The 19,922-nt window shown below is 46.4% G+C and overlaps 1 protein-coding gene across 4 annotated transcripts in view; it reads right to left on the bottom strand.

The window, feature by feature from the left end:
• Positions 1-19,623, bottom strand: part of ABLIM3 (actin binding LIM protein family member 3) — a 136,959-nt gene extending 117,336 nt beyond the window's left edge. For 2 of the 4 annotated variants that reach the window (XR_011567743.1, XR_011567744.1), the window contains exon 1: positions 18,995-19,350. Coding sequence is in view for 1 of the 4 variants with exons in the window: in XM_070793826.1 (XP_070649927.1) it covers positions 18,995-19,007 (13 nt within the window). In the remaining 3 variants the exon portion in view is untranslated. Of the gene's footprint in view, positions 1-18,994; positions 19,352-19,474 lie in introns of those variants that run through there. The other 2 variants (XR_011567742.1, XM_070793826.1) reach the window with 2 other exon arrangements.
• Positions 19,624-19,922: the final 299 nt, after the last annotated feature.

Genomic DNA, 19,922 nt, shown 5'->3' with positions numbered 1-19,922 from the left:
CTCCACCTATTTTACAGATGAGAAAACTAAGGCTCAGGGAACTGAGATGGTCCCAGACTCCAAATCAAAACTTCCGACTCCTAGTTTAGTGAGCTTGCTTTTCTACACTTGTGCACACACACACCACCAGACTTCCTTTCCACCATTCTGCATTATAAAATACTTTTTAAAAATTTCTTGACACTAATGGCAGCAAAAAATGATGATTGTCAATATGAGTTCAAGAAATACTCAGAGATTCATTGACATTTAATTCCCAAACCTCAGCTAAGTGTGGCGCCCAGACAAGAAGAAACAAACATCAACGAACCATACACACATTTTCACTCTTGCAACCTCTTTAAACTAGATTAATGCTTCATTAAAAAAAAAAAAAAAGCAACCTACCAGAATACCTCTTTTCCAGCCAAAGAGGCATTCTGTCCCCAGTCGACTCTATGAACCCTGGGACAATAATTAACATGTGGGCCAAAGGCCCAAACCCATTGGCACAGGACAGATTCTCAGATGAGAAACAGAGAAGCCCCAAATCCCACTCACATAAAGGGCTTATTGACACTGGTAGAAAGAACACAGACTACAAGGGAGACAGTGAGGCAGAATTTGGGCTATAGAGGAAATGGGTGGGAGGACGGGGTAGACTTCTTCCCTATTTCAAAGCCCCTTAGATTTTCACCAGAGCCTTTTCTAAGTTTACACCCTCCATTGGACTTTGCTCCTGGCTAACAAGCATTTCCCCACAGCACAGAATGATGTCACCGAAGCCAAAGTAATCCAGGTCTGCTAACACATTCCTGTGGTAAAATAGAAGGTTTTGGAGAGCTCCCGTGGACAGATCAGCTCAGGGTGATGTCCAGGTGCCCTGTACTTGGGGCTGATGCCCAGGAGAGAAACCACTTCAGTGGGTCAAGGGCATTCACATCCAGAAAGCCCCCAAAAGGTGATTTGATTATTAGAAGGGGAGAGAGGAAAGCAATTAGGGCTAAAAGGCCATGTGATGGACCAGAGGTCTGAAAAGTGCTGAGTAGGAGGATGAATATGGAGACAAGCGTTCATTCCACCTGATCTTGGGCCCTGTGCTAGGCGTGGAACACACAGGGCCCTGGAGAGACAGGACAATTCCTGTGTGATAGTTAAGTTAGCCTGTGTGTGCTTCAGACTTTTTTCAACATGTAGATAAATGTAGAGCTCTTAGGTTATAGCCCAACAGACTCATGAATAGAAAGTGTCCTAGCCTTCCTAAGGACAAGATATCCTAAGATTTCCTTGAGTCCTTTGACATAAAAAGCTTTTTCTTATTGAGTATGCTACAGTGATACTAGCCCTCCTGATACCCACCAAGCCCCAGGGAAGACCTGGCTCCAAGCGGAAAGTCCCAAGTCAGCACTGCTGCTGCTGCTGCTGCTTCTAAGTCGCTTCAGTCGTGTTCGACTGTGTGCGACCCCAGAGACGGCAGCCCACCAGGCTCCCCCGTCCCTGGGATTCTCAAGGCAAGAACACTGGAGTGGGTTGCCATTTCCTTCTTCAATGCATGAAAGTGAAGAGTGAAAGTGAAGTCGCTCAGTCGTGTCTGACTTTTAGCAACCCCATGGACTGCAGCCTACCAGGCTCCTAACAGGTTACAAAGTCCATTTGCTAATGCTAATACCATCTTCGTTGGTGCAGTTATTTATTGGGCAATATTTACTGGGTAATTCCTATGCACCAAGGACTGGAGACATGCTGGTGAATAAAACAAGCATGTTTCCTCTCCTTTGGAAGTGCATAGTTCCACGGGAAAGATACGCATCCCTGGTGGCTTAGTGGTAAAGAATCCACCAGCCAGTGAAGGAGATGCAGGTTTATTGGAGATGCAGGTTTAATCCCTGGGTCGGGAAGATCCCCCGGAGAAAGAAATGGCAACCAATTCAGTATTCTTGCCTGAGAAATCCCATGGACTGAGGGGCTTGGCGGGTTACAGCCCACGGAGTTGCAAAAGAGTCGGACACGACTTAGCAACTAAACAACAAGAAGCAACTAGAGAAATAGATAATTCCAAAGTGTGACAAGTAGAAAGAAGAAATGAGTAAGGCTTGGGGAGAGGCAATCTGAAGGTAAAATATTTCATCTGTGACTGTAAGCAGGCAAGGAATCCAGCCATGGAAGACAAGGGGCAAGAACAATGCTGATGGGGAAACAGCATGTGCAGAGGTCCTGAGGCTGGAAAGTGTGTGGTGAGTTCAAGGAGGCCAGTGTAGCTGGAAAATCAGGGCCAGGAAGAGACCTGCACAAGACCATCTGAAGAGGAGGCTCTTGAAATGCACAATATCTGAGCATTCACCAAGCACTTTCCCAGGTGTGATGATAGTTGAAATAGTCCTTTGTGGTAAGCAAAGATGAATAGGATAGGCCCACTGAACTGATGAGAATATCAACAGATGTCACTGAGTTGGTAGGAGAGCTGAGATTAGGAGTCAGTTCTTCTGTTTCTAAGCCTAGGAATCTTTCATACACAACACACACATACACACACACACATAAATGAGTGAGTGAAAGTCACTCAGTCGTGTCCGACTTTTTGAAACCTCATGGACTACAGTTCATGGAATTCTCCAGAATTGCAGAATACTGGAGAATACTGGAGTGGATAGCCTTTCCCTTCTCTAGGGAAAGGGTTAGGTTGATCCCAACCCAGGGATCAAATCCAGGTATCCCACATTGCAGGCGGATTCTTTACCAGCTGAGCCCCCAGGGAAGCCCAAGAATACTAGAGTGGGTAGCCTATCCCTTCTCCAGCAGATCTTCCTGACCCAGGAATCGAACTGGGGTCTCCTGCATTGCAGGTAGATTCTTTACCAACTGAGCTATAAGAGAATAATTCAGTGTAATTTACAAATAATGAAATACATACATCTTAAAAACAAAAAGTTTTGACAAATACATAAACACATGTAAACAACATCTCAGCCAAGAAAGGACACATTACCGTAATATGGAGATAATTTGCTGTAACCTTTTGTGACCAATCACTCCACCCCCAAACTAGAGGCAAACTCTGTTATGATTTCTGTCCATATAGATTAGTTTTGCCTGTTCTTGAACTTCATAAATGGAATCATCCAGTATGTACTTCTTTTTGTCTCGCTTCTTTTACTCAGCTTTTTTTTTTTTTTGAGATTCATTCATGCTGTGGCATGTATCAATAGCTGCTTTTTTTGTTTTTGTTTGTTTTGCTGAATAGTATTCCATTGTGGAAATGTAACCAGATTTGCTTATCCATTTGTCCACAGACGAACAGTCCAATTGTTTCCAGCTTTGGGATATTATGAATTAAGCTGCCTGGAACATTTCTGCACAAAACTTTCTGCAGATTTATGTTTTCACCTCTCATGGGTGGAGTTGCTGGATCTTCATTTTATTGTGTTGAGTTTTTATGAAACTAACAGTTTTCCAAAGTTGCTGTACCATTTAACATTCCCACCAACAATATATGAGAAACTTAAGCCATTTTTATGGGTGTAAAAAGGTGGTTTTAATTTGCAGGACTGATGCTGAAGCTGAAACTCCAATACTTTGGCCACCTGATTTGAAGAGCTGACTCATTAGAGAAGACCCTGATGCTGGGAAAGATTGGATGCAGGAGGAGAAGGTGATCTGGTTGGATGGCATCACTGACTCGATGGACATGAGTTTGAGCAAGCTCTGGGAGTTGGTGATGGACAGGGAAGCCTGGCATGCTGCAGTCCATGGGGTCACAAAGAGTTGGAACAACTGAGTGACTGAACTAACTGAACTGATGACTAATGATGCTGAGCACCCATTTGTATATATTCTTTTGTAAAGTGTTAGAATTTCTTGCCAATTTTTGCCGCTTTTAGTGTTCTGAGAAGTCACTGCCTACCTCCAGATCATAAGATAATCTTCAATATTCTCTTCCAGAAGCTGTACAGTTTTAGCTTTTCATTTATTAAGGTCTAAGACCTATCTCTGGAGAAGGCAATGGCACCCCACTCCAGTACTCTTGCCTGGAAAATCCCATGGGTGAAGGAGCCTGGTAGGCTGTAGTCCATGGGGTCGCTAAGAGTCGGACACGACTAAGCGACTTCACTTTCACTTTTCACTTTCATGCATTGGAGAAGGAAATGGCAACCCACTCTTGGGTTCTTGCCTGGAGAATCCCAGGGACAGGGGAGCCTGGTGGGCTGCCATCTATAGGGTTGCACAGAGTCGGACACGACTGAAGCGACTTAGCAGTAGCAGCAGCAAGACCTATCTCAAATTTTGTGTATTGACTAGTGATGCACAGGGTTATCAAGTATAAGGTATAAGGACTCCTTTATTTTTATTTTTTTTTTTTACTTTTTATTGTGGTGTAACTTGTATAAAGTGTATAAATCTTCAGTGTAAAGGTTAAGAATTTTACATTTGTTTATATCCATGTAACCACATTCAGATCATTGGAGGATTCCTTTTTATTGTCAAAAATATTAGCCTCACTATGTTAGTAACAATTAGTATTTAAGTAACAATTATTTTACCACATTGATTTTCCTTCTATGCATGCATTTGACAGAATATCATGCATTTGCATTTTGGTGCACATATGGATTTGTAAGCTGCAGCAATAATGCTCTGACTCCGCAGTGGTCTGTTGCTTGTAGCTGTAGAACAAATGCACTATTCCCTACTGACATCGGGCTCCTATTCTCAAAGAGCTTATAGTCTAAGAAGAGTGCTAGGAAATGCACATGAATAAAGCTGTTGAGTTACAGCAAATGACCCATAATCATAAGAATGTTTTAAAACAAGAGTTCGGGACTTTAGAAGAGGAAATAAAATAACTTCAGGAGTGGAGGAGAGGAAGTTTTTAGCCTAAAGATGGCTAGAATTTTGATAAATGAAGATAATTATATGAGGTAATTGCCTATGAGAAAAAGGGTAAAATAACAACAGCAAGTGCCTTAGTTAGGGTCCTTCCCATTGTAATTTACAGAAACTCAAAATTAGGCAAAAAAGAGAATCTGTTGGTTCTTACAAGTGAGAGGTCTCTGGGTGGGGTGGGCGGCCTCTGCATTCAGATCTAGCTGGATTCAGAGGCTTTACCATATAGTAAGAGCTATAACTTTTTTCAAACAACTTCTTCCCACATGCTGGACAGGAATGCCCACTAGTATTCCAAGAGCCTTAGCTCAGCAACCTTAATGGAATGAATACTTTTTCCTAGTATTTCCCTATACAATTCCAGCGAATACTATGGTTGACCTCTCTTGGGTCTAATGTCCATTGATGAACAAATCCTTGTGGCATAGATAGATGGGATACCCTGATTGGCTGGTCTAGGTCATGTGCCACCACTTAGGGGAGGGGCAGAACACAACTGACAGCTCATTTGTACTCCAGGGAGTTAGGGGCAGTTCTTGCAAGGAATCAGAAGCAGGGATGATAAAACATGCTGGACAGACAATTCGGCTATCGCACCTCATTACAGAGGAAGGGGGGCTTTGAGCAGGAAATGTGAACAGGGAGCAAAGTAGGAGGAGACTTCGCTTTGCGCCTGGAGGCCCTGGCATGGATACTGCCCTGTATATTTTTTCACAAGTGGAGAGTCTCTGACCTGAGTATCAAGAGCTGTCTGCTCAACAGACCCTAGGGCAGCTTGTGCACCCTGGCATTTAGTGGTCACATGAGATGAGTCAGGTAATCCCAGAGTATGAATTATAGGCTGTGCAGAAAACAAAGCCACAAAGAGGATGGAGCCTTCTAGAGTCCTTTCTGGGTCTATCTTTCCAGTGTAATCCTTATCATATTTAAGGTGAAATTCTCTTATAGTTACAAAGATGAACTAAGCAAGAGAGATTAAGTATTTGTGTCCTCCTTTTAGACTTTCAAATTTAGAATTTCAAAGCTGGAAGAGACATTAGAGATTATGTGGCATAAGGATCAGCAAACTGGCCCACAGGTTAAATCCCCCTCCACCTTTACCTTTGGAAATAAATTGTGACTCAACTGCTGCCGCATCCATATGACCACATATCATCAAGGGCTGCTTCTATGCCTCAGACACCATATGGCCCGCAAAGCTCCAAATATTTACGACCTGGCCCTTTACAGGAAAGGTTTGTCAATTCCTGGCCTGGTATGACTCTCTCCCTATTCAATTAAGATTGTCTTCTTCAACATTAATCTCATTCCTGACTCACACTTGGATCAAAAGAGACAATTCACAGAGAGTTTAGAATATAGTTTGACATATAATAAATAAATAAAATTAAATGTTAGTGAAAGTCCTAGGCTATCAATACCTCTGTTCCTCTCTCCAATGGAATGATTAAGCGGTGACTGGTCCTATCCATGCCATGTGCTGATTAATTTGTTTATTGAAAAGGGTTTTTTCCAACACATTCAACTGCATTTCATTAATTATTACTGAGTGTGTGCTAAGCATCTAACACCCATTCCCTCACTCTGCCCTCCCCCATCCCAACCACCTTGAGAGGAAGCTGAAGCTATGGGGGTAAAGAAAGTCACAGAAGGTTGCACAGCTAGGTCGTGGCTGAGCTGGAACATGAATCCAGGCGTTTTGACTCCACAGCTCAAGTGCTTATCAAATACACTATCGAAGGCATCTCACTGTGGTCAGTAACCTAATTTTCAAAGTATCAGTTCGCACAGTCCCAGCAATCAGAATCAGATTAACAGGTCCACTTGAAGGGACAAGAGCAGTGACACCAACACCGATGCACAGCATGCCTAGGGAACCCGCCAGCTCATCCTCTCTGCTCTGCATGCCTTCCCTTCTCATCCGTTCACACCTGCTCCACGGTGCTCAGCCAGCCTCTGCTGCCTCTGGGCTCTCCTATCCATCAGGTATGTGTTACCAGGGAGATCTTCCTAAATAATGCACAGCTCTGAGGAGGGGCTCACTGCTCGGCTCGAAACCTCTCATGGCTCCTCATTGGTCACAGACTGTAACAAATACTCTCCAGCCTGGCATGTACAACTCTCAAAGATCTGATCCTCACCAGCCACCCCCGCCCCCACCTTCTTTCCTCACTGTCCACCTCCTCATACTTCATAGATAACCAGACCTGCTGACATTTCCTGAAACCCTCTGTTTACTTTGTTTTTGTTTATTTTACCCTCCACACCCAGCCATGGGTCTGGGATGCAGAACTCGTGCAACAAGCGAACGTGGAAGCTAGCCTGCGAGAGTGGATGGATAAGCCCATCAGGAACGGCCTTCTTCCCCATCCAAGCTATCTCTCAAGATCTGCAGTGAATGCTACCTTCTCCACAAAATAGTCCCCGGCTCTTTCAGGGGAATCTGGCCTGACTCCCTCTTCACTCTTTCCTGCTCTTTCAACAGCCAAGAGGGTTTTATTGTATTACAGTCACCCTTGCTCGTGTATGCCCCTGGGTGATGCTGGAAGGAGGCTGTCTGAGGTCACATTCTTTCCTGTGCATCTCTAATCCCTCAGCACCTGGTACATCGCCATGCAGAGAGCAGGGATTTGTCATTGCCCTAGTGAACAGGAGAGTAGTGCTGGGACATCCAACAGGAAAAAGACCAGCCACCCCAACCTGTACTTCCCCTTCACCCCGTAACTCTCATCACAGTAAAATGGGGAAAGACGGTGAAGAGGAGGAAGCAGGAAGGAGGGAAAAGATCCTTGGAGTTGGCTCGATGTGGTTTCAAATACCTGCTCCACCACCTCCCAGCTCGTGTGACTGAGGCCAGGAGACTGTACCTCTGAACCTCATTTCCCTTTTATGCAAAATGGGAGTATTTAATAGTCTATGTTAGATCCTCCCATTCACATATTCATTCAAGGTGTCATTACTTGTTAAATATGAGATTTAGGACCAGAGACCTGTTTTCTGAGCCTTGGTCTGCCCGTCTGTAAAACAAGGATATTATTAGCATTTACCTCCTAGGTCTTCTGTGAGGGTTAAATGCATTCATGTCTGTGAAGACCTTAGCACCGCGCCTGGCACACAGTTAATGCTCAGCCAACATGAACGGTTACTGGCGGCCATCACTTTGTGCCAAGAGTGGTAATGAGTTTGGAGGACTCAGCAGTGAACAAAACAGGCCTGTCACAGAGCCATCATGTGGCTTATAGTCCAAAAGGGGATAAGAGACAGAAATGACAAGCCAATGGCTAATACAGTTACCAACAATGGTGAGTTCTGTGTAGAATGGTGAGAGTCCATGTAACACGGGTGACCGTCCTTACATACAGAGCAGGGAAAGGCTTTGCAGGATTGTTGCAAGAATTAAATAAAGAATATTTGTAAATAATTGCACTCAGATAGGCTATAATTGGAAAAGAATGTCTCTTGATTAGGAGGAGGAGGAAAAATGGGTCTAAGGCTCAGGCATTTCTGATGGGGCTTGAGCTTCTCTTTGTTCTGACATGTTGCCTCCTAGGTCCCTTTTCCCTACCTGAAATGGGCCTGGGCTCTGTTTCTGCCCTTTGAAAGAGGAATTTATGGTCACTCGAGGTTCCCCTGCCCTATATTTCTGACACTATGGGCAATTCTCCTTGCAGAATACCTCATACTGACTGTGAAGATATCTAATTTTATGGTTGCTTTAGATCGTCCTTGGACGGGCAGGGTCTGGATCCCTGGGCTGCTTCCCCAGATTTCAAAAAGCAGCAGCAGACCTCGAGCTGGCCCTGGCCCCGCACGCTGAGAGCAGCTTGCTGCGGGAAGATTGGCACTTGGTGGAGTGTGCTTCAGGTGCTTAAAATAGATCAACTGTGTCATTAGACCATTGCAAGGCAGTCCTTTCATTGGCCCTGCTGGTGCGGGTGAGGGCAAGAGATAACAGCCCATGGAGAAAGACCTGTGCCTTGCACAAAATCAAGCAGATCCGAGGAAAAAGCTTTTGAAATGATACAGGCAGTAGAGAGTGGAATTCTGCCAGAGAAGGGGGTGGGGCTGTGGCACGAGCACACAGCAGTAACCACAGCACAGGGAGCAATAGGACGGCAAAGTGGAGCCTGTCTGGACCTCTTGTCTGGCTGGCGAGGCACTCAGAAAGAAGGCTAACACTTCTGGATTGCAGGCCACAATCCAGTAGCATCATGTGAAATCACCAAGGGATCATCTATACTCTCTGGGGGACACAGAACCAATGTGTGGGGCTGACTCTGGAGGATCCCCGCTGCTCCTTCAGGGCCCTCTCCTCAGGGTGTTTCAAGTCCCTCCACCATTGCTGGGCATGCTCCACCCTGGATACAATGCTCAGACACAGCCTAATCAGGGTTCTGCAGAGCAGCACTATGACCCCTCCTGCCCCTTGCAGCCTGGAATCACACTGTCCAGCAGCCCACATGGCTCTGACGCCTGCGACTGAACTTGAGCTCAACCCACCCCTCCCCCAACCATTTACTCCAGTGGCTGCCATGGCTGGTGCTGGGGACACTGGGCAGTGATGGCAGCTGAGGAAGGAAGAGTTTGGGTCACATTTGGGAGGTAGGAATGACCAGATGTGGACCCAGACTGAACACAGGGGAGTGGAGGAAACGGAAATGCAGATGAGGGCTAGTTTCTGATTACTAACTTCCTTACTGGGTAAATGCAGATTCTAGCAATCAACTGGGACCACAGAGTAGAAGAAGGTTTCTTTTTTTTTTTTTCCCCCCATTTAAAAAAATTTTATTAAATTTTAGTTTGAATTTGAAGTGCCTTGGAATATCCAAGTGGGCAACATAGCAGATGGTCATAAAGATGAAACTAAGAGAGATCTTCATAAAGGAAATGAGAGTGGGCTTTTCATTAATGAATTAAATCATCAAATATCTTTTGAGCAACGACAATGTGCTACGTACTGTGCGTTGCTTTCTATGAATAATTTACTATCCTGATTTCTTCCAGAGAAATGAAGAAAAATCTGGTCTCCACTGAAGAAATTTTGTTGGCATTACCCAATTTCTCACCGTTCTTTCTCAAGTAGGCGATCCCCATCATAACAGAGAGGTTTTATGCAGCCATTCTGGGTCAAGGTGTGACCTTTCAGTAATCACCCCTTAGCTGAGTGGGTGTATAAACTGACCTTACAGATACGGAGCTCATGCTGTCGACTAGATGTCCTCCACTGGACCAGGCATGTCCCATATGTCACAACAAGCTCTGGAACAGTCCAGCCTCCCAGGGTCCTACTTTTGGGCTGATAAAGGCACCCAGAACTGGGACCAGGTATCCAGAGCTGCTTTACTTTGGTCTGTGCCCATCCCCTACTAACAGATTCCTCTGGAAGTGAAACTGACCTCTAGGAGTTGGGGGTGGGGCACTGTTTGCCCAACTGTATCCAAAAGGATATGATATCACCCTCTGGGAATGTGTCAGCTGGGGAAAAAAGGCCATGAGCAGGATCTGGCTCACTTCAAGAGCACTTTATGGCATGGCGGTGTTAATCAACTGCTAACTCGAGATAGAACTTTCTCCCATGATGAACAATATGCTGCGGTTTTCTCATCTCTGTGTTTGATGTTATATGAGTCATATACTAGACTAGAGTTTAAAAAATTCAAATGCCTGCATATAAAATAGATAAACAAGCATTTACTATATAGCACAGGGAACCATACTCAATATCTTACAGTAACCTGTAATGGAAAAGAATTGGAAAAAAAAAAATATATATATATACACACACACACACATACATGAATCACTTTGCTGTGTACCTGAAACTAATATAATATTGTATGTCAACTATATTTCAATTAAAAATAAATTCAAATACCTACAGTGGCAAGGTAATAGAAAAGTATTAAGCTGTCCTTGTGTGACACCTCTCTTCCTATAGAGGTGGCAACTATGGCTCTCTAGAGAATAGTACATGCCCCCTCAAGGCAGGCAATTCTACTGACTATTGTCTGCCATGTAGGAACAAAGGGGCACGGATGCCAGGTCTTTCAGGCTGTCCTTAGACAGAAGCTAGAAATCCCAATTTTGATTTCTGAGTGTTTGTAAATAATTAAAATTCACTGAAAGCCTGGTGTTGGGCACATAAAACATATCCTATCAGGCAGGCCACCAGCTGGCCCCTTTTGCTGACCTGTATGATCCACGAAGGCAAGGACCATGCCTATTATATTTACAGCTGTGTCTCCAGCAACATGCTGGGTGCAGGGTTGGTGGTCAGTAAATATTTGTTGAGTGAACAAATGAACAATCTAATTCTTGTTCCCCTTCTTGGACATTCCTAGGAACCAGGCAGACTGAAAAACAATTCCATGACTATAAATTCTGTTTCACTGCTAAAATGCTACAGCTGTGCATAATGACCAAAATGAGGGGTAAGGTGGGGAGTGTGCGTTTTGCAGAGAGACTGGAATACTGAGTCACCACAGTCCTCTTTTCTGGGCACCTCCTACGTGTGATCACTCCCTTCAAGCTCTCCGGGGCAGGCTCTATCTCTGCTGGTTAGAGGTGGTAAAATTAGAGCTTAAACATCAAGACTAGGTAGACAACCAACTATCAGCGTCCTACACTAGCCCCAGGGTGTGGCTGGTATTTGGGAAGACTGATCCACAGGGAAATCCTCTCCTTGAGGAGTCATTTACTTAACAAACGCCTTATGGATTGAATTGTGTTTCCTCAAATTTATATATAGATGTCATAACCTCCAGTACTCCAGAATGTGACCTTATTTGGATATGTGGTCTTTACAGAGGTAATCATGTTAAAATGATGTCATTAGGGTGGGCCCTTATCCAATGAGACCTTATTGGATAAGGTCCTTATGAAAAGGGGAAATTTGGGCACAGAAATACGCATAGACAGAGGCGATGTGAAGAGACACAGGGAGAAGACAGACACCACAACCAAGGAGAGGGGCCTGGAGCAGATCCGTTCCTCACGGCCCTTGGAAGGAACCAACCCAGCAGAAGCTTTGATTTTGGACTTTCAGCTCCAGAACCATAAGACAATATATTTCTATTCTTTAAGCCACCCAGTTGGAGGTACTTTATTACAGCAGCTCTAGCATAATACTATTTTTATTCATTTTATAAACACTCGCTATATACCAGGCACTGTTTTAAGCAATTCACAACTCTTAACCTATTTATTTTTTATAACAACTCTATGAGAGAGGCACTATTACTATACCCCTGTGATTATCACTGGAGATGAGAAACGGAGGTACACAGAAGGCAAGTGATTTGCCTAAGCACACACAGCAAGGAAAGGGCAGGGCTGGAATGTGGACCCAGCCATCTAGGTCCAGTCTATGCCCTTAAGAACTGCAGGAAAACAATTTAACTGGCAAAGCACCCAGCAAGAGGTGCTTACACACTTCTGGTTGTTTTCTGTTCTTTACAATGGTATCTGGCTAACGCTGGGTATTGGCCAGTTGTTCACATTCACGACACCAGATGATATCTCAGTCAGATAAGGCTTTTTCCAGAGAGGAATGAAAGAGTTCAGAACTGATATCACTTCCTTTATGCAATGCAAGTACTCTTGAAATCACATTGTGATTTGAGAGATGTGTTATACTCATTTGGGATGGTTTAACATTGTTCCTTATATTATTCCTCTAACGCTCCCTTAGCCTCAAGTGGTCATTTGTCAACAAGCGCTCTATTCATTTAGGAAGTACTGTTTTATTTTTTAAAATCTCTATTCTTATAAAGTATATAATCATCTCTACTCCATCTATTATGCGAATTTAGAATGTCATTAGCGGGCATCCTCCTGTGCCATTTACAATAGATCCTTTTCTCTAGAAATTCTTAGAGTTCCTGATGTGAGCAATGACATGAACAGAGGGAGGTCTTGCTGCTCCTGAGCTGGGTGTCTTGGATGCTGAAATCCCTTGCCTCCCCAGGTCCACTCTGCTCCCTCTCTACCCTGGGAGGCTGACTACGGTGGGGGCTCAGCTGCCTTCCTTGCCCTCTGGCTCCTGGTTGGATTGGGTACCGTAGGAAATCCAAGGGAGGAAGGAGAGAGAGGTCAGGATATTTATTCCCCTGGTTCCTTCCTTGGGGTGTTACCATGAGCTGCCTGCCTGCCAGGAGCAACAACTCCCACCAGACAGTGCCTTCCCTACAGCTGACTGGGTCTCTGGCTTCTTTTTTTTTTTCCCTCTTTCAGTCTGGGGGAAGGTGTGGTAAGAGTAGTAAGGGCCACTGTTTCTAGCCTCCTAGTCCTTGGCCATCCTGGCTTCTTGTTTATTTCTCTACATCCTTCTCACATATTTGCAAAGGCTCCTGCTTAAATCCCCTCAAATCACACATCTGTTCCCTGCCAGGACCTAAGATAGACTCCTCTTCTTTTTCACCCTATAACTCAATCAGGTACAAGGCCATGCGGACTTCATTCTCTAAAGGATCTTTCCCCTTATTTCTATTGTTGTAATTACTCAGTCACCCAGTCATTTCTGATTCTTTGCGATCCCATGGACTGCAGCATGCAAGGCCTCCCTGTCCCTCATCATCTCCTGAAGTTTGCCCAAGTTCTATTCTTACAGCCACTCAAATCCTGGCCCTCAGACCTTTTCAGAACTAGGTTAATTATCTCTCATCTAGGATCCTACCTTCCTGTCTTGCCCTTTTAGACTCATATACAATACCAGGTTAATCATTTTCCTGAAGGTTTCCTGAAAGCCACGGCTCTCCTGTGTGTTGAACCCAGTGATGGCCACAATACCAGCAAAACAGGCTAGTTTTGAACCAGAGGGTTTGGCTCGTATGACACCATCATTTCAAAACTTTGCTCTATTCAGTGGCCAATGCAACTTCAGGTTCAACTTCATTCCCTGAGACCTACCACCAAGGAGTTTCTCATGCTATTTCACTTCATCTTCACAACAACCCAGATAGCATATTCAAAAGCAGAGACATTACTTTGCCAACAAAGGTTCGTCTAGTCAAGGCTATGTTTTTTCCTGTGGTCATGTATGGATGTGAGAGTTGGACTGTGAAGAAGGCTGAGCGCCGAAGAATTGATGCTTTTGAACTGTGGTGTTGGAGAAGACTCGTGAGAGTCCCTTGGACTGCAAGGAGATCCAACCAGTCCATTCTGAACGAGATCAGCCTTGGGATTTCTTTGGAAGGAATGATGCTAAAGCTGAAACTCCAGTCCTTTGGCCACCACATGCGAAGAGTTGACTCATTGGAAAAGACTCTGATGCTGGGAGGGATTGGGGGCAGGAGGAGAAGGGGACGACAGAGGATGAGATGGCTGGATGGCATCACTGACTCAATGGACGTGAGTCTGAGTGAACTCCGGGAGTTGGTGATGGACAGGGAGGCCTGGCGTGCTGCGATTCATGGGGTTGCAAGGAGTTGGACACGACTAAGCAACTGATCTGATCTGATCACAACAACCCATCTGGCACTACTGCCAACATTTTATAATCATAAAAATTTAGGTTGAAACATGATCTATCTTGTACAAGATTATAAAGAGAATACATGATAGATGTTGAATTTGAACTCAGGAATCCATACCCCAAAGCTTAGGATTTTATTACCCCAGTGTGCTGTCTGCTTATCCCATGACACCTTTGTGAGGTTTCTATGACTCTTTTTGCTCTCATCAACAAAACAATGCTCAGATATGTCTGACTCTTTGCAACCGCATGGCCTGTAGCCCACCAGTCTCCTCTGTCCATGGAATTTCTCAGGCAAGAATACTGGTGTGGGGTGCCATTTCCTACTCCTGGGGATCCTCCCAACCCAGGGATTGTCAAACCACGTCTCTTGTATCTCCTGCATTGACAGGCAGATTCTTTACCACTAGTGCCACCTGGGAGGATTTCAACAAAACAAAGCCTACTCCAAAAAAGTAGCTCGTTGGCATGCCAATCCATAATAACAGCCAAGGAAGAGACCATCAGGGGAAGCCAATGAAGGGAGAATGGCTCTTGGTACCATTTTATGTGGTATGCAGGTCACTCTCCAACTTCAAGGATGAGCCAGTGCTGGCTTTGTGCCCAGGAAAGCCATCGCCTTCAGGAGCTCTGGGAACTCCAACCCAAGTGAAGCACAGCATTTTATGACACACGGAACTAACTCTGGTGCTCAGGGCATCTGATGCTCTGAGGTCAACTCAGTCTCCCCTGGCTTTGATTCCCAGGTCTTGGGAACTCCTGGGGCCAAGACAAAATGGGAGACACTGACAGGAAATAACCAAAGATTCATTGTTGCCTAAGAAAATGCACATAAGGTGGTGAGGCCTTTGGGGCTCTGCGGATTATGGAGAGCAAGAGGTCTGGGACCAGACTTTCCTTGCTCTGTAGGGTCAGGAAAATGTGACCACAGGTGTGAGTGTGTGACACCAGAGACAAGGTTCTGAAGGAACAGGAGGAGAACATCATCAGGGGAGTGTTAGCTGGACTGGGGTCAGGGTGGGGGTGAGGAGGCCAGCCTGGTGAAGAGGGGTGGTGGGCAGAGGGGCTGGTGCTAGAGACAGGGAGCCTTCCCGGAGGTGAATGAGAGGAGGTGGACATGATGGAGCTGCGGAGAAAGTGGATGCATGTGTGGATGAGCTGGGGCTGTGAGCAAGGCTGGGCCACGGGGGACTCTGCAGGCCTTGCTGAGAGGTCTCCTCTCACATCTTAAGAGCAATGGGATGTGTGTTTTAAGCAGAGGGTGATGCAGAGAGTGGATGGGGCACTGAAGTAGGCTGGAGTGGGTGAAGGGAGACCAGTTAGGAGGCTGCCTCAGCACATCAGGAGTCAATTGACAGATCCCTGGAATTAGGCTGGGTGTGTGCAGGGGGACAGAAAGGCTGGAAGGTAGACCCACCTCACAGAGCCCAAGGTAGAAATGATGGCTCTGTTTTCCCTAAAGTCCTTGGCCCATGGGGGCCACGATCTCAGTACTAGCCCTGGGTGTCCTGCTCATGCCTTTGGTGTTTTGTTCTCTCTGCAAGGAGACCTCTTTCCCCTTCTCTTATTGGTTCAGATGGCTGGAGCCCACCTGTTGCATTCTCCCAGGCCTGGACCACCACCCTACTCTACATCTCCAGAACTACTGCTTTCTCTCACAGCAGCCCTGTTTTGCAGCATGCTAAAGCTCAGCAAGTTTCAGAAGAATTCTGATGAAACTAAACCAAAATGTACTCTGAGGAGTCACTGACTGGGCACTCCCCTGTTTTTTTTTTTTTTTTTAAACAACTGAGACATGTATTTCTTATTAATAAAAAATTTACATATATTTACAAAGCAATCTCTCACCTTCCTGTCTTGTCCTCAAGATCCCATTTCTACGTTCCTTTCAATTTATGACAAAGGTGTGACATCTGAGAGGTTGAGTGACTTGCTTGCTAATGTCATAAAGTCCACAATGGTAAGAACCACAGTGACTACAGCAGTGACAATGACAGCCTGGCCACCATCGCTGACACCTTGCCAGCTATGTTGCGGGTACTGCTCTCTGAATTGTACACGACACATGAACACTTATCTCCATTCCATGTGGAGGAAGGTCCCATCATTCCCATTTTGCAGATGAGACAACCATCCCGAGGACCACACAGCCAGCAAGTGAAACCACAACTAGAACCTGGGCCCACCTAACGGCAGGGCTCGAGCTGTCTCAACTCTTACACGCTGTCCCAAGCTTATACAGCCCATGCACCTCTACTCCAGATAAGTGACCAGCAATATAATAAGAAGCTCATGATCTGCCCCCATCTCAACGGTGACATTGAACAGTTGATTAGGAATGGCACACACTGTTGATAATGTTATGCGTCCACGTACCTTTCACAACCCAAAAACTAGCCACATGACTTGATGAAGACTGCAAAACTGGAGCAATAATGCTCATTTGACAGGATGGATGTGAGAGAGGTGCAGGTGAAATGTGTAGCCCAGTGGCTGGTAGAGTGAGGATTCAGGAAGTGAAAGTGCAAGGAAAAAACCGAGTGACAGTTTCTCTTAGGTTCAATTTCAGGCATGAGGATTGAGTTAAGAGTCTCACATGGTAATGGGGCGAGCACTTTTGCTTACAGCAGGTCACCCCAAGGGCCACATGCCCATGCTCTGTCCCTGTGACCCCATCACACCATCACTTCTGCAAGGTCTGATTTCTACTCTTTCCTTCTGGAGGCTTCCAGGGTGGGGAGGAGCCTCAGTGATGAGGGAGCCCGGCCCCAAAGCCCTGAGCAGGAGTTTCTCCACAGTTTGCCTCCAGGTAGCCCTTTAGAGAATCACTTCCTCATAGGGAACCTCAGGGACCCGCAGGCTGCCTGAGTCACTCTGTTTATTTTCCCCTGCTCCTGGAAAATAAACGCGCTCTCCCCACTTAGAAAAAGTATATGAGGCTGGAATGGCATTTTTGTTAGTCCTTCTCTTCTGCAGTACTCAATTCTACTACTTTTTTTTTTTTTTTTAAAGTAAAATCTATTTCCTTCTTTAGGGGATACTCAGTGTTGCTAATGGTACAAGAGTTTATGATTCTAAAGAGAGAAAAAAGCAGAGTCTGTTGCTTGTTACCTTCTTTCTTAGTTCCTTGAAAAATAAATGAGCCATCTTTCTCTTCTGTCATTTAGTGAGAAAGGACTCCCATAAATACATTTTTCCCTGCCTAGAGATAGTGAGAAGTGACAGGCACTTCAGATTCTTACTTGTCTGAGAGCACAGATGGATGCAAATTTGTGGCCCACTAGGTGATCGGTTCTACCTAATTTTGCTCTTTTCCTGAGCCTCAGGTGAAGCCTCAGCCTTGTTTCAGACTGTCAAAATCAAGAAGCAAAATTCTTGGGCTGTAAAAGGCAGAGGGAGTCCAGCTACACTTGCCTGCCTAGCACAGCTATGCAATACACAAAGGAAGACGGCAGAGAGATGACTCATACAAATATATAGTAAATAAATATATTTCATTTCCATCTCCCTGGCTTTGTTTTCCTCCCCTGCATGCCAACAGCCTTGAAATGGAAGGAGGTTAAGGAAACCTGATTTGGTGTCAAACACAGCCTCAGAAGGTACTGATTTTTATGACCTTGCTTCTCAGCTGTAGCTTTTTTAGAAGGAACTTGCAGATTCTTAGACTAGGAGAAGCTCAAATTCAACCCTTCTCATTTTACAGATGAGCAATCGGAGATCCAGAGAGGAGAGAGCCAAGTCAAAGACCCAGGGAAGTGAATGTTCCTAGGCGTTCTCTGGTTCAACAACCTCACATGCTGCTAAACAACCCAGACAAGTGAAGCTGGCCAGGAGGGGGATTTGAATCCAGATCTCTCTTTCAGGGTGGTGCTCATGACACCTGCCCCAGTGGGTGCCCATGGTCAAAGGTACTGAATTGAAGAGAAAGAGCTTAGGCCTCCTTGTATCTCTCACTGCATTTCTCAGCAGCTGAGGCTCAGCCCAGCAGTAAAATGTCTGGTCCTGCCTCTGCAGAGCAGTTACTGCTTCTGGCATTTTAGAAACATTGGCTAAAGGGCTTGTCTCTTTTCTCTTGTTCTCAGGATGGCTAAATGCAGCCTTCAGGTATGTGAAAAATATCAGCCCTAGGTCCATGGGGCTGCTTGCGCGCTAGAGCGGGATATTTCACAATCTCCATCCAGACCCAAAGGTGGCTTCCTGACGATTTGTTTATCAAACTGCTCGTTCCTATCCCACAGTCTGCCCACACCCACCCACCCACCAGCCCGAGGCCAGTCTCCCTGCCTTTTTCCAGCTCCAAGACCAACAGGGCCTTCCTCTTCTTTCCAGCTGTCTGCCCGGAGGTCTCCTCTGAGCCCCCTCAGTCAGACAATGGCTACACTTCTGCTTCCTAGGCCTTCTCAGGCATTGCTAGAAGGAGACAAGCAGCCTTCCCAACGGAGACAAGTGGCGCGGCCAATAAAACATTAGCAAATACCATGAAAACCCGGAGCCATATCCCTGTGCTCGGGAGGGAGCACAGAAAAAACCGAGGAGGAGTCTGGGGGCATGTGTCCACCCCGTGCCAGGCTTCCTTCCTCCTTCCAGGCAACCCCAGCGCCGGCTCCTGAACCTCCCGCCCCCACCCTGTTCCCATGGCAAAGAAGAGGAGGACCCACTTACGGCTCGTGTTCATGATGATGCCTTTGCACTGGGTTTTTCATTCAATACGGAGACTCCAGATGCTTTTTAAATCTTCGGATCTTTCGACTTCACTCATCACCTGGGGGTGAAATAGTCCGGTGTTAGCTCTGTATCCTCAGGTGCCCTCTCCCCTTCTGCTGTCCCTCTCAGTCTGGGCTGTAGCCTCTGGCCTTGAAGGCAAGTGGGCTAATAGCTCAGGTGAGAGCAGGGAGGAGGAGGCAGCAGAGAGGACGCGGGCGCCTGGGTCCGTCCGCTCCTGGGACCTGACTGCCCGGCAGAAGCGGGGCCGGCAGCGCCTGTTGGCGCGCACCCCGACTATTGCAGCTCACAGGCTCGGGAGCCCAAAGGGGGTGTGGACCACAGGGAGGCAGGGCGGGGGCAGCGCGCTGGGTGCCGGGCTCTGCTGGGCAGCGCGTCCCCGCCCGGCGTCCACGAGCGGCGACCCGCCCCGGGACCCACCTCTCGGCCAGCGTCGGGAGCCAGAGGCCCCTGCCCGGGCCCCTGAGACCAGTTCATGAATCCTGGTCCTCGTCTGGGGTCTCGAATTCTGAGGCGAGCAAAGCGAAATAGGAGAGCTCGACATCCATGATGCGGGCTCGCCGGGTGGCTGCGCGGGGGGCGCGGCTGCTCGCTGCTGCCACCTGCTGGACGCGCCGGCGCGTGTCCAGGCCCCGCCCCACCCGGGCTTCTCTCTGGGTCCTGAGCTGTGAAGGGGAATGGATGGAATCCTGTGTCCTGGGGCGAACGAGGGGGTGCTTGAGCGTTGCTTCCCTCCCTCGATACTCGGGTCTAAGAACTAGACAATGGCAGGAAAATAGACCCTCCATGAGAGGGGCTGTGGAGAAAGGATTGGCTTCGCAGGAAGCCGGTGTTCACTTCCAACTCCGCTTCTGACCAGCTGGGTGTA

Source organism: Bos indicus, chromosome 7 (assembly GCF_029378745.1).
Source record: "Bos indicus isolate NIAB-ARS_2022 breed Sahiwal x Tharparkar chromosome 7, NIAB-ARS_B.indTharparkar_mat_pri_1.0, whole genome shotgun sequence".
Taxonomy (NCBI): Eukaryota; Metazoa; Chordata; class Mammalia; order Artiodactyla; family Bovidae; genus Bos; species Bos indicus.
The sequence above is the reverse complement of the archived record's forward strand: the minus strand, read 5'-3'. Positions and strand labels throughout refer to the sequence as shown.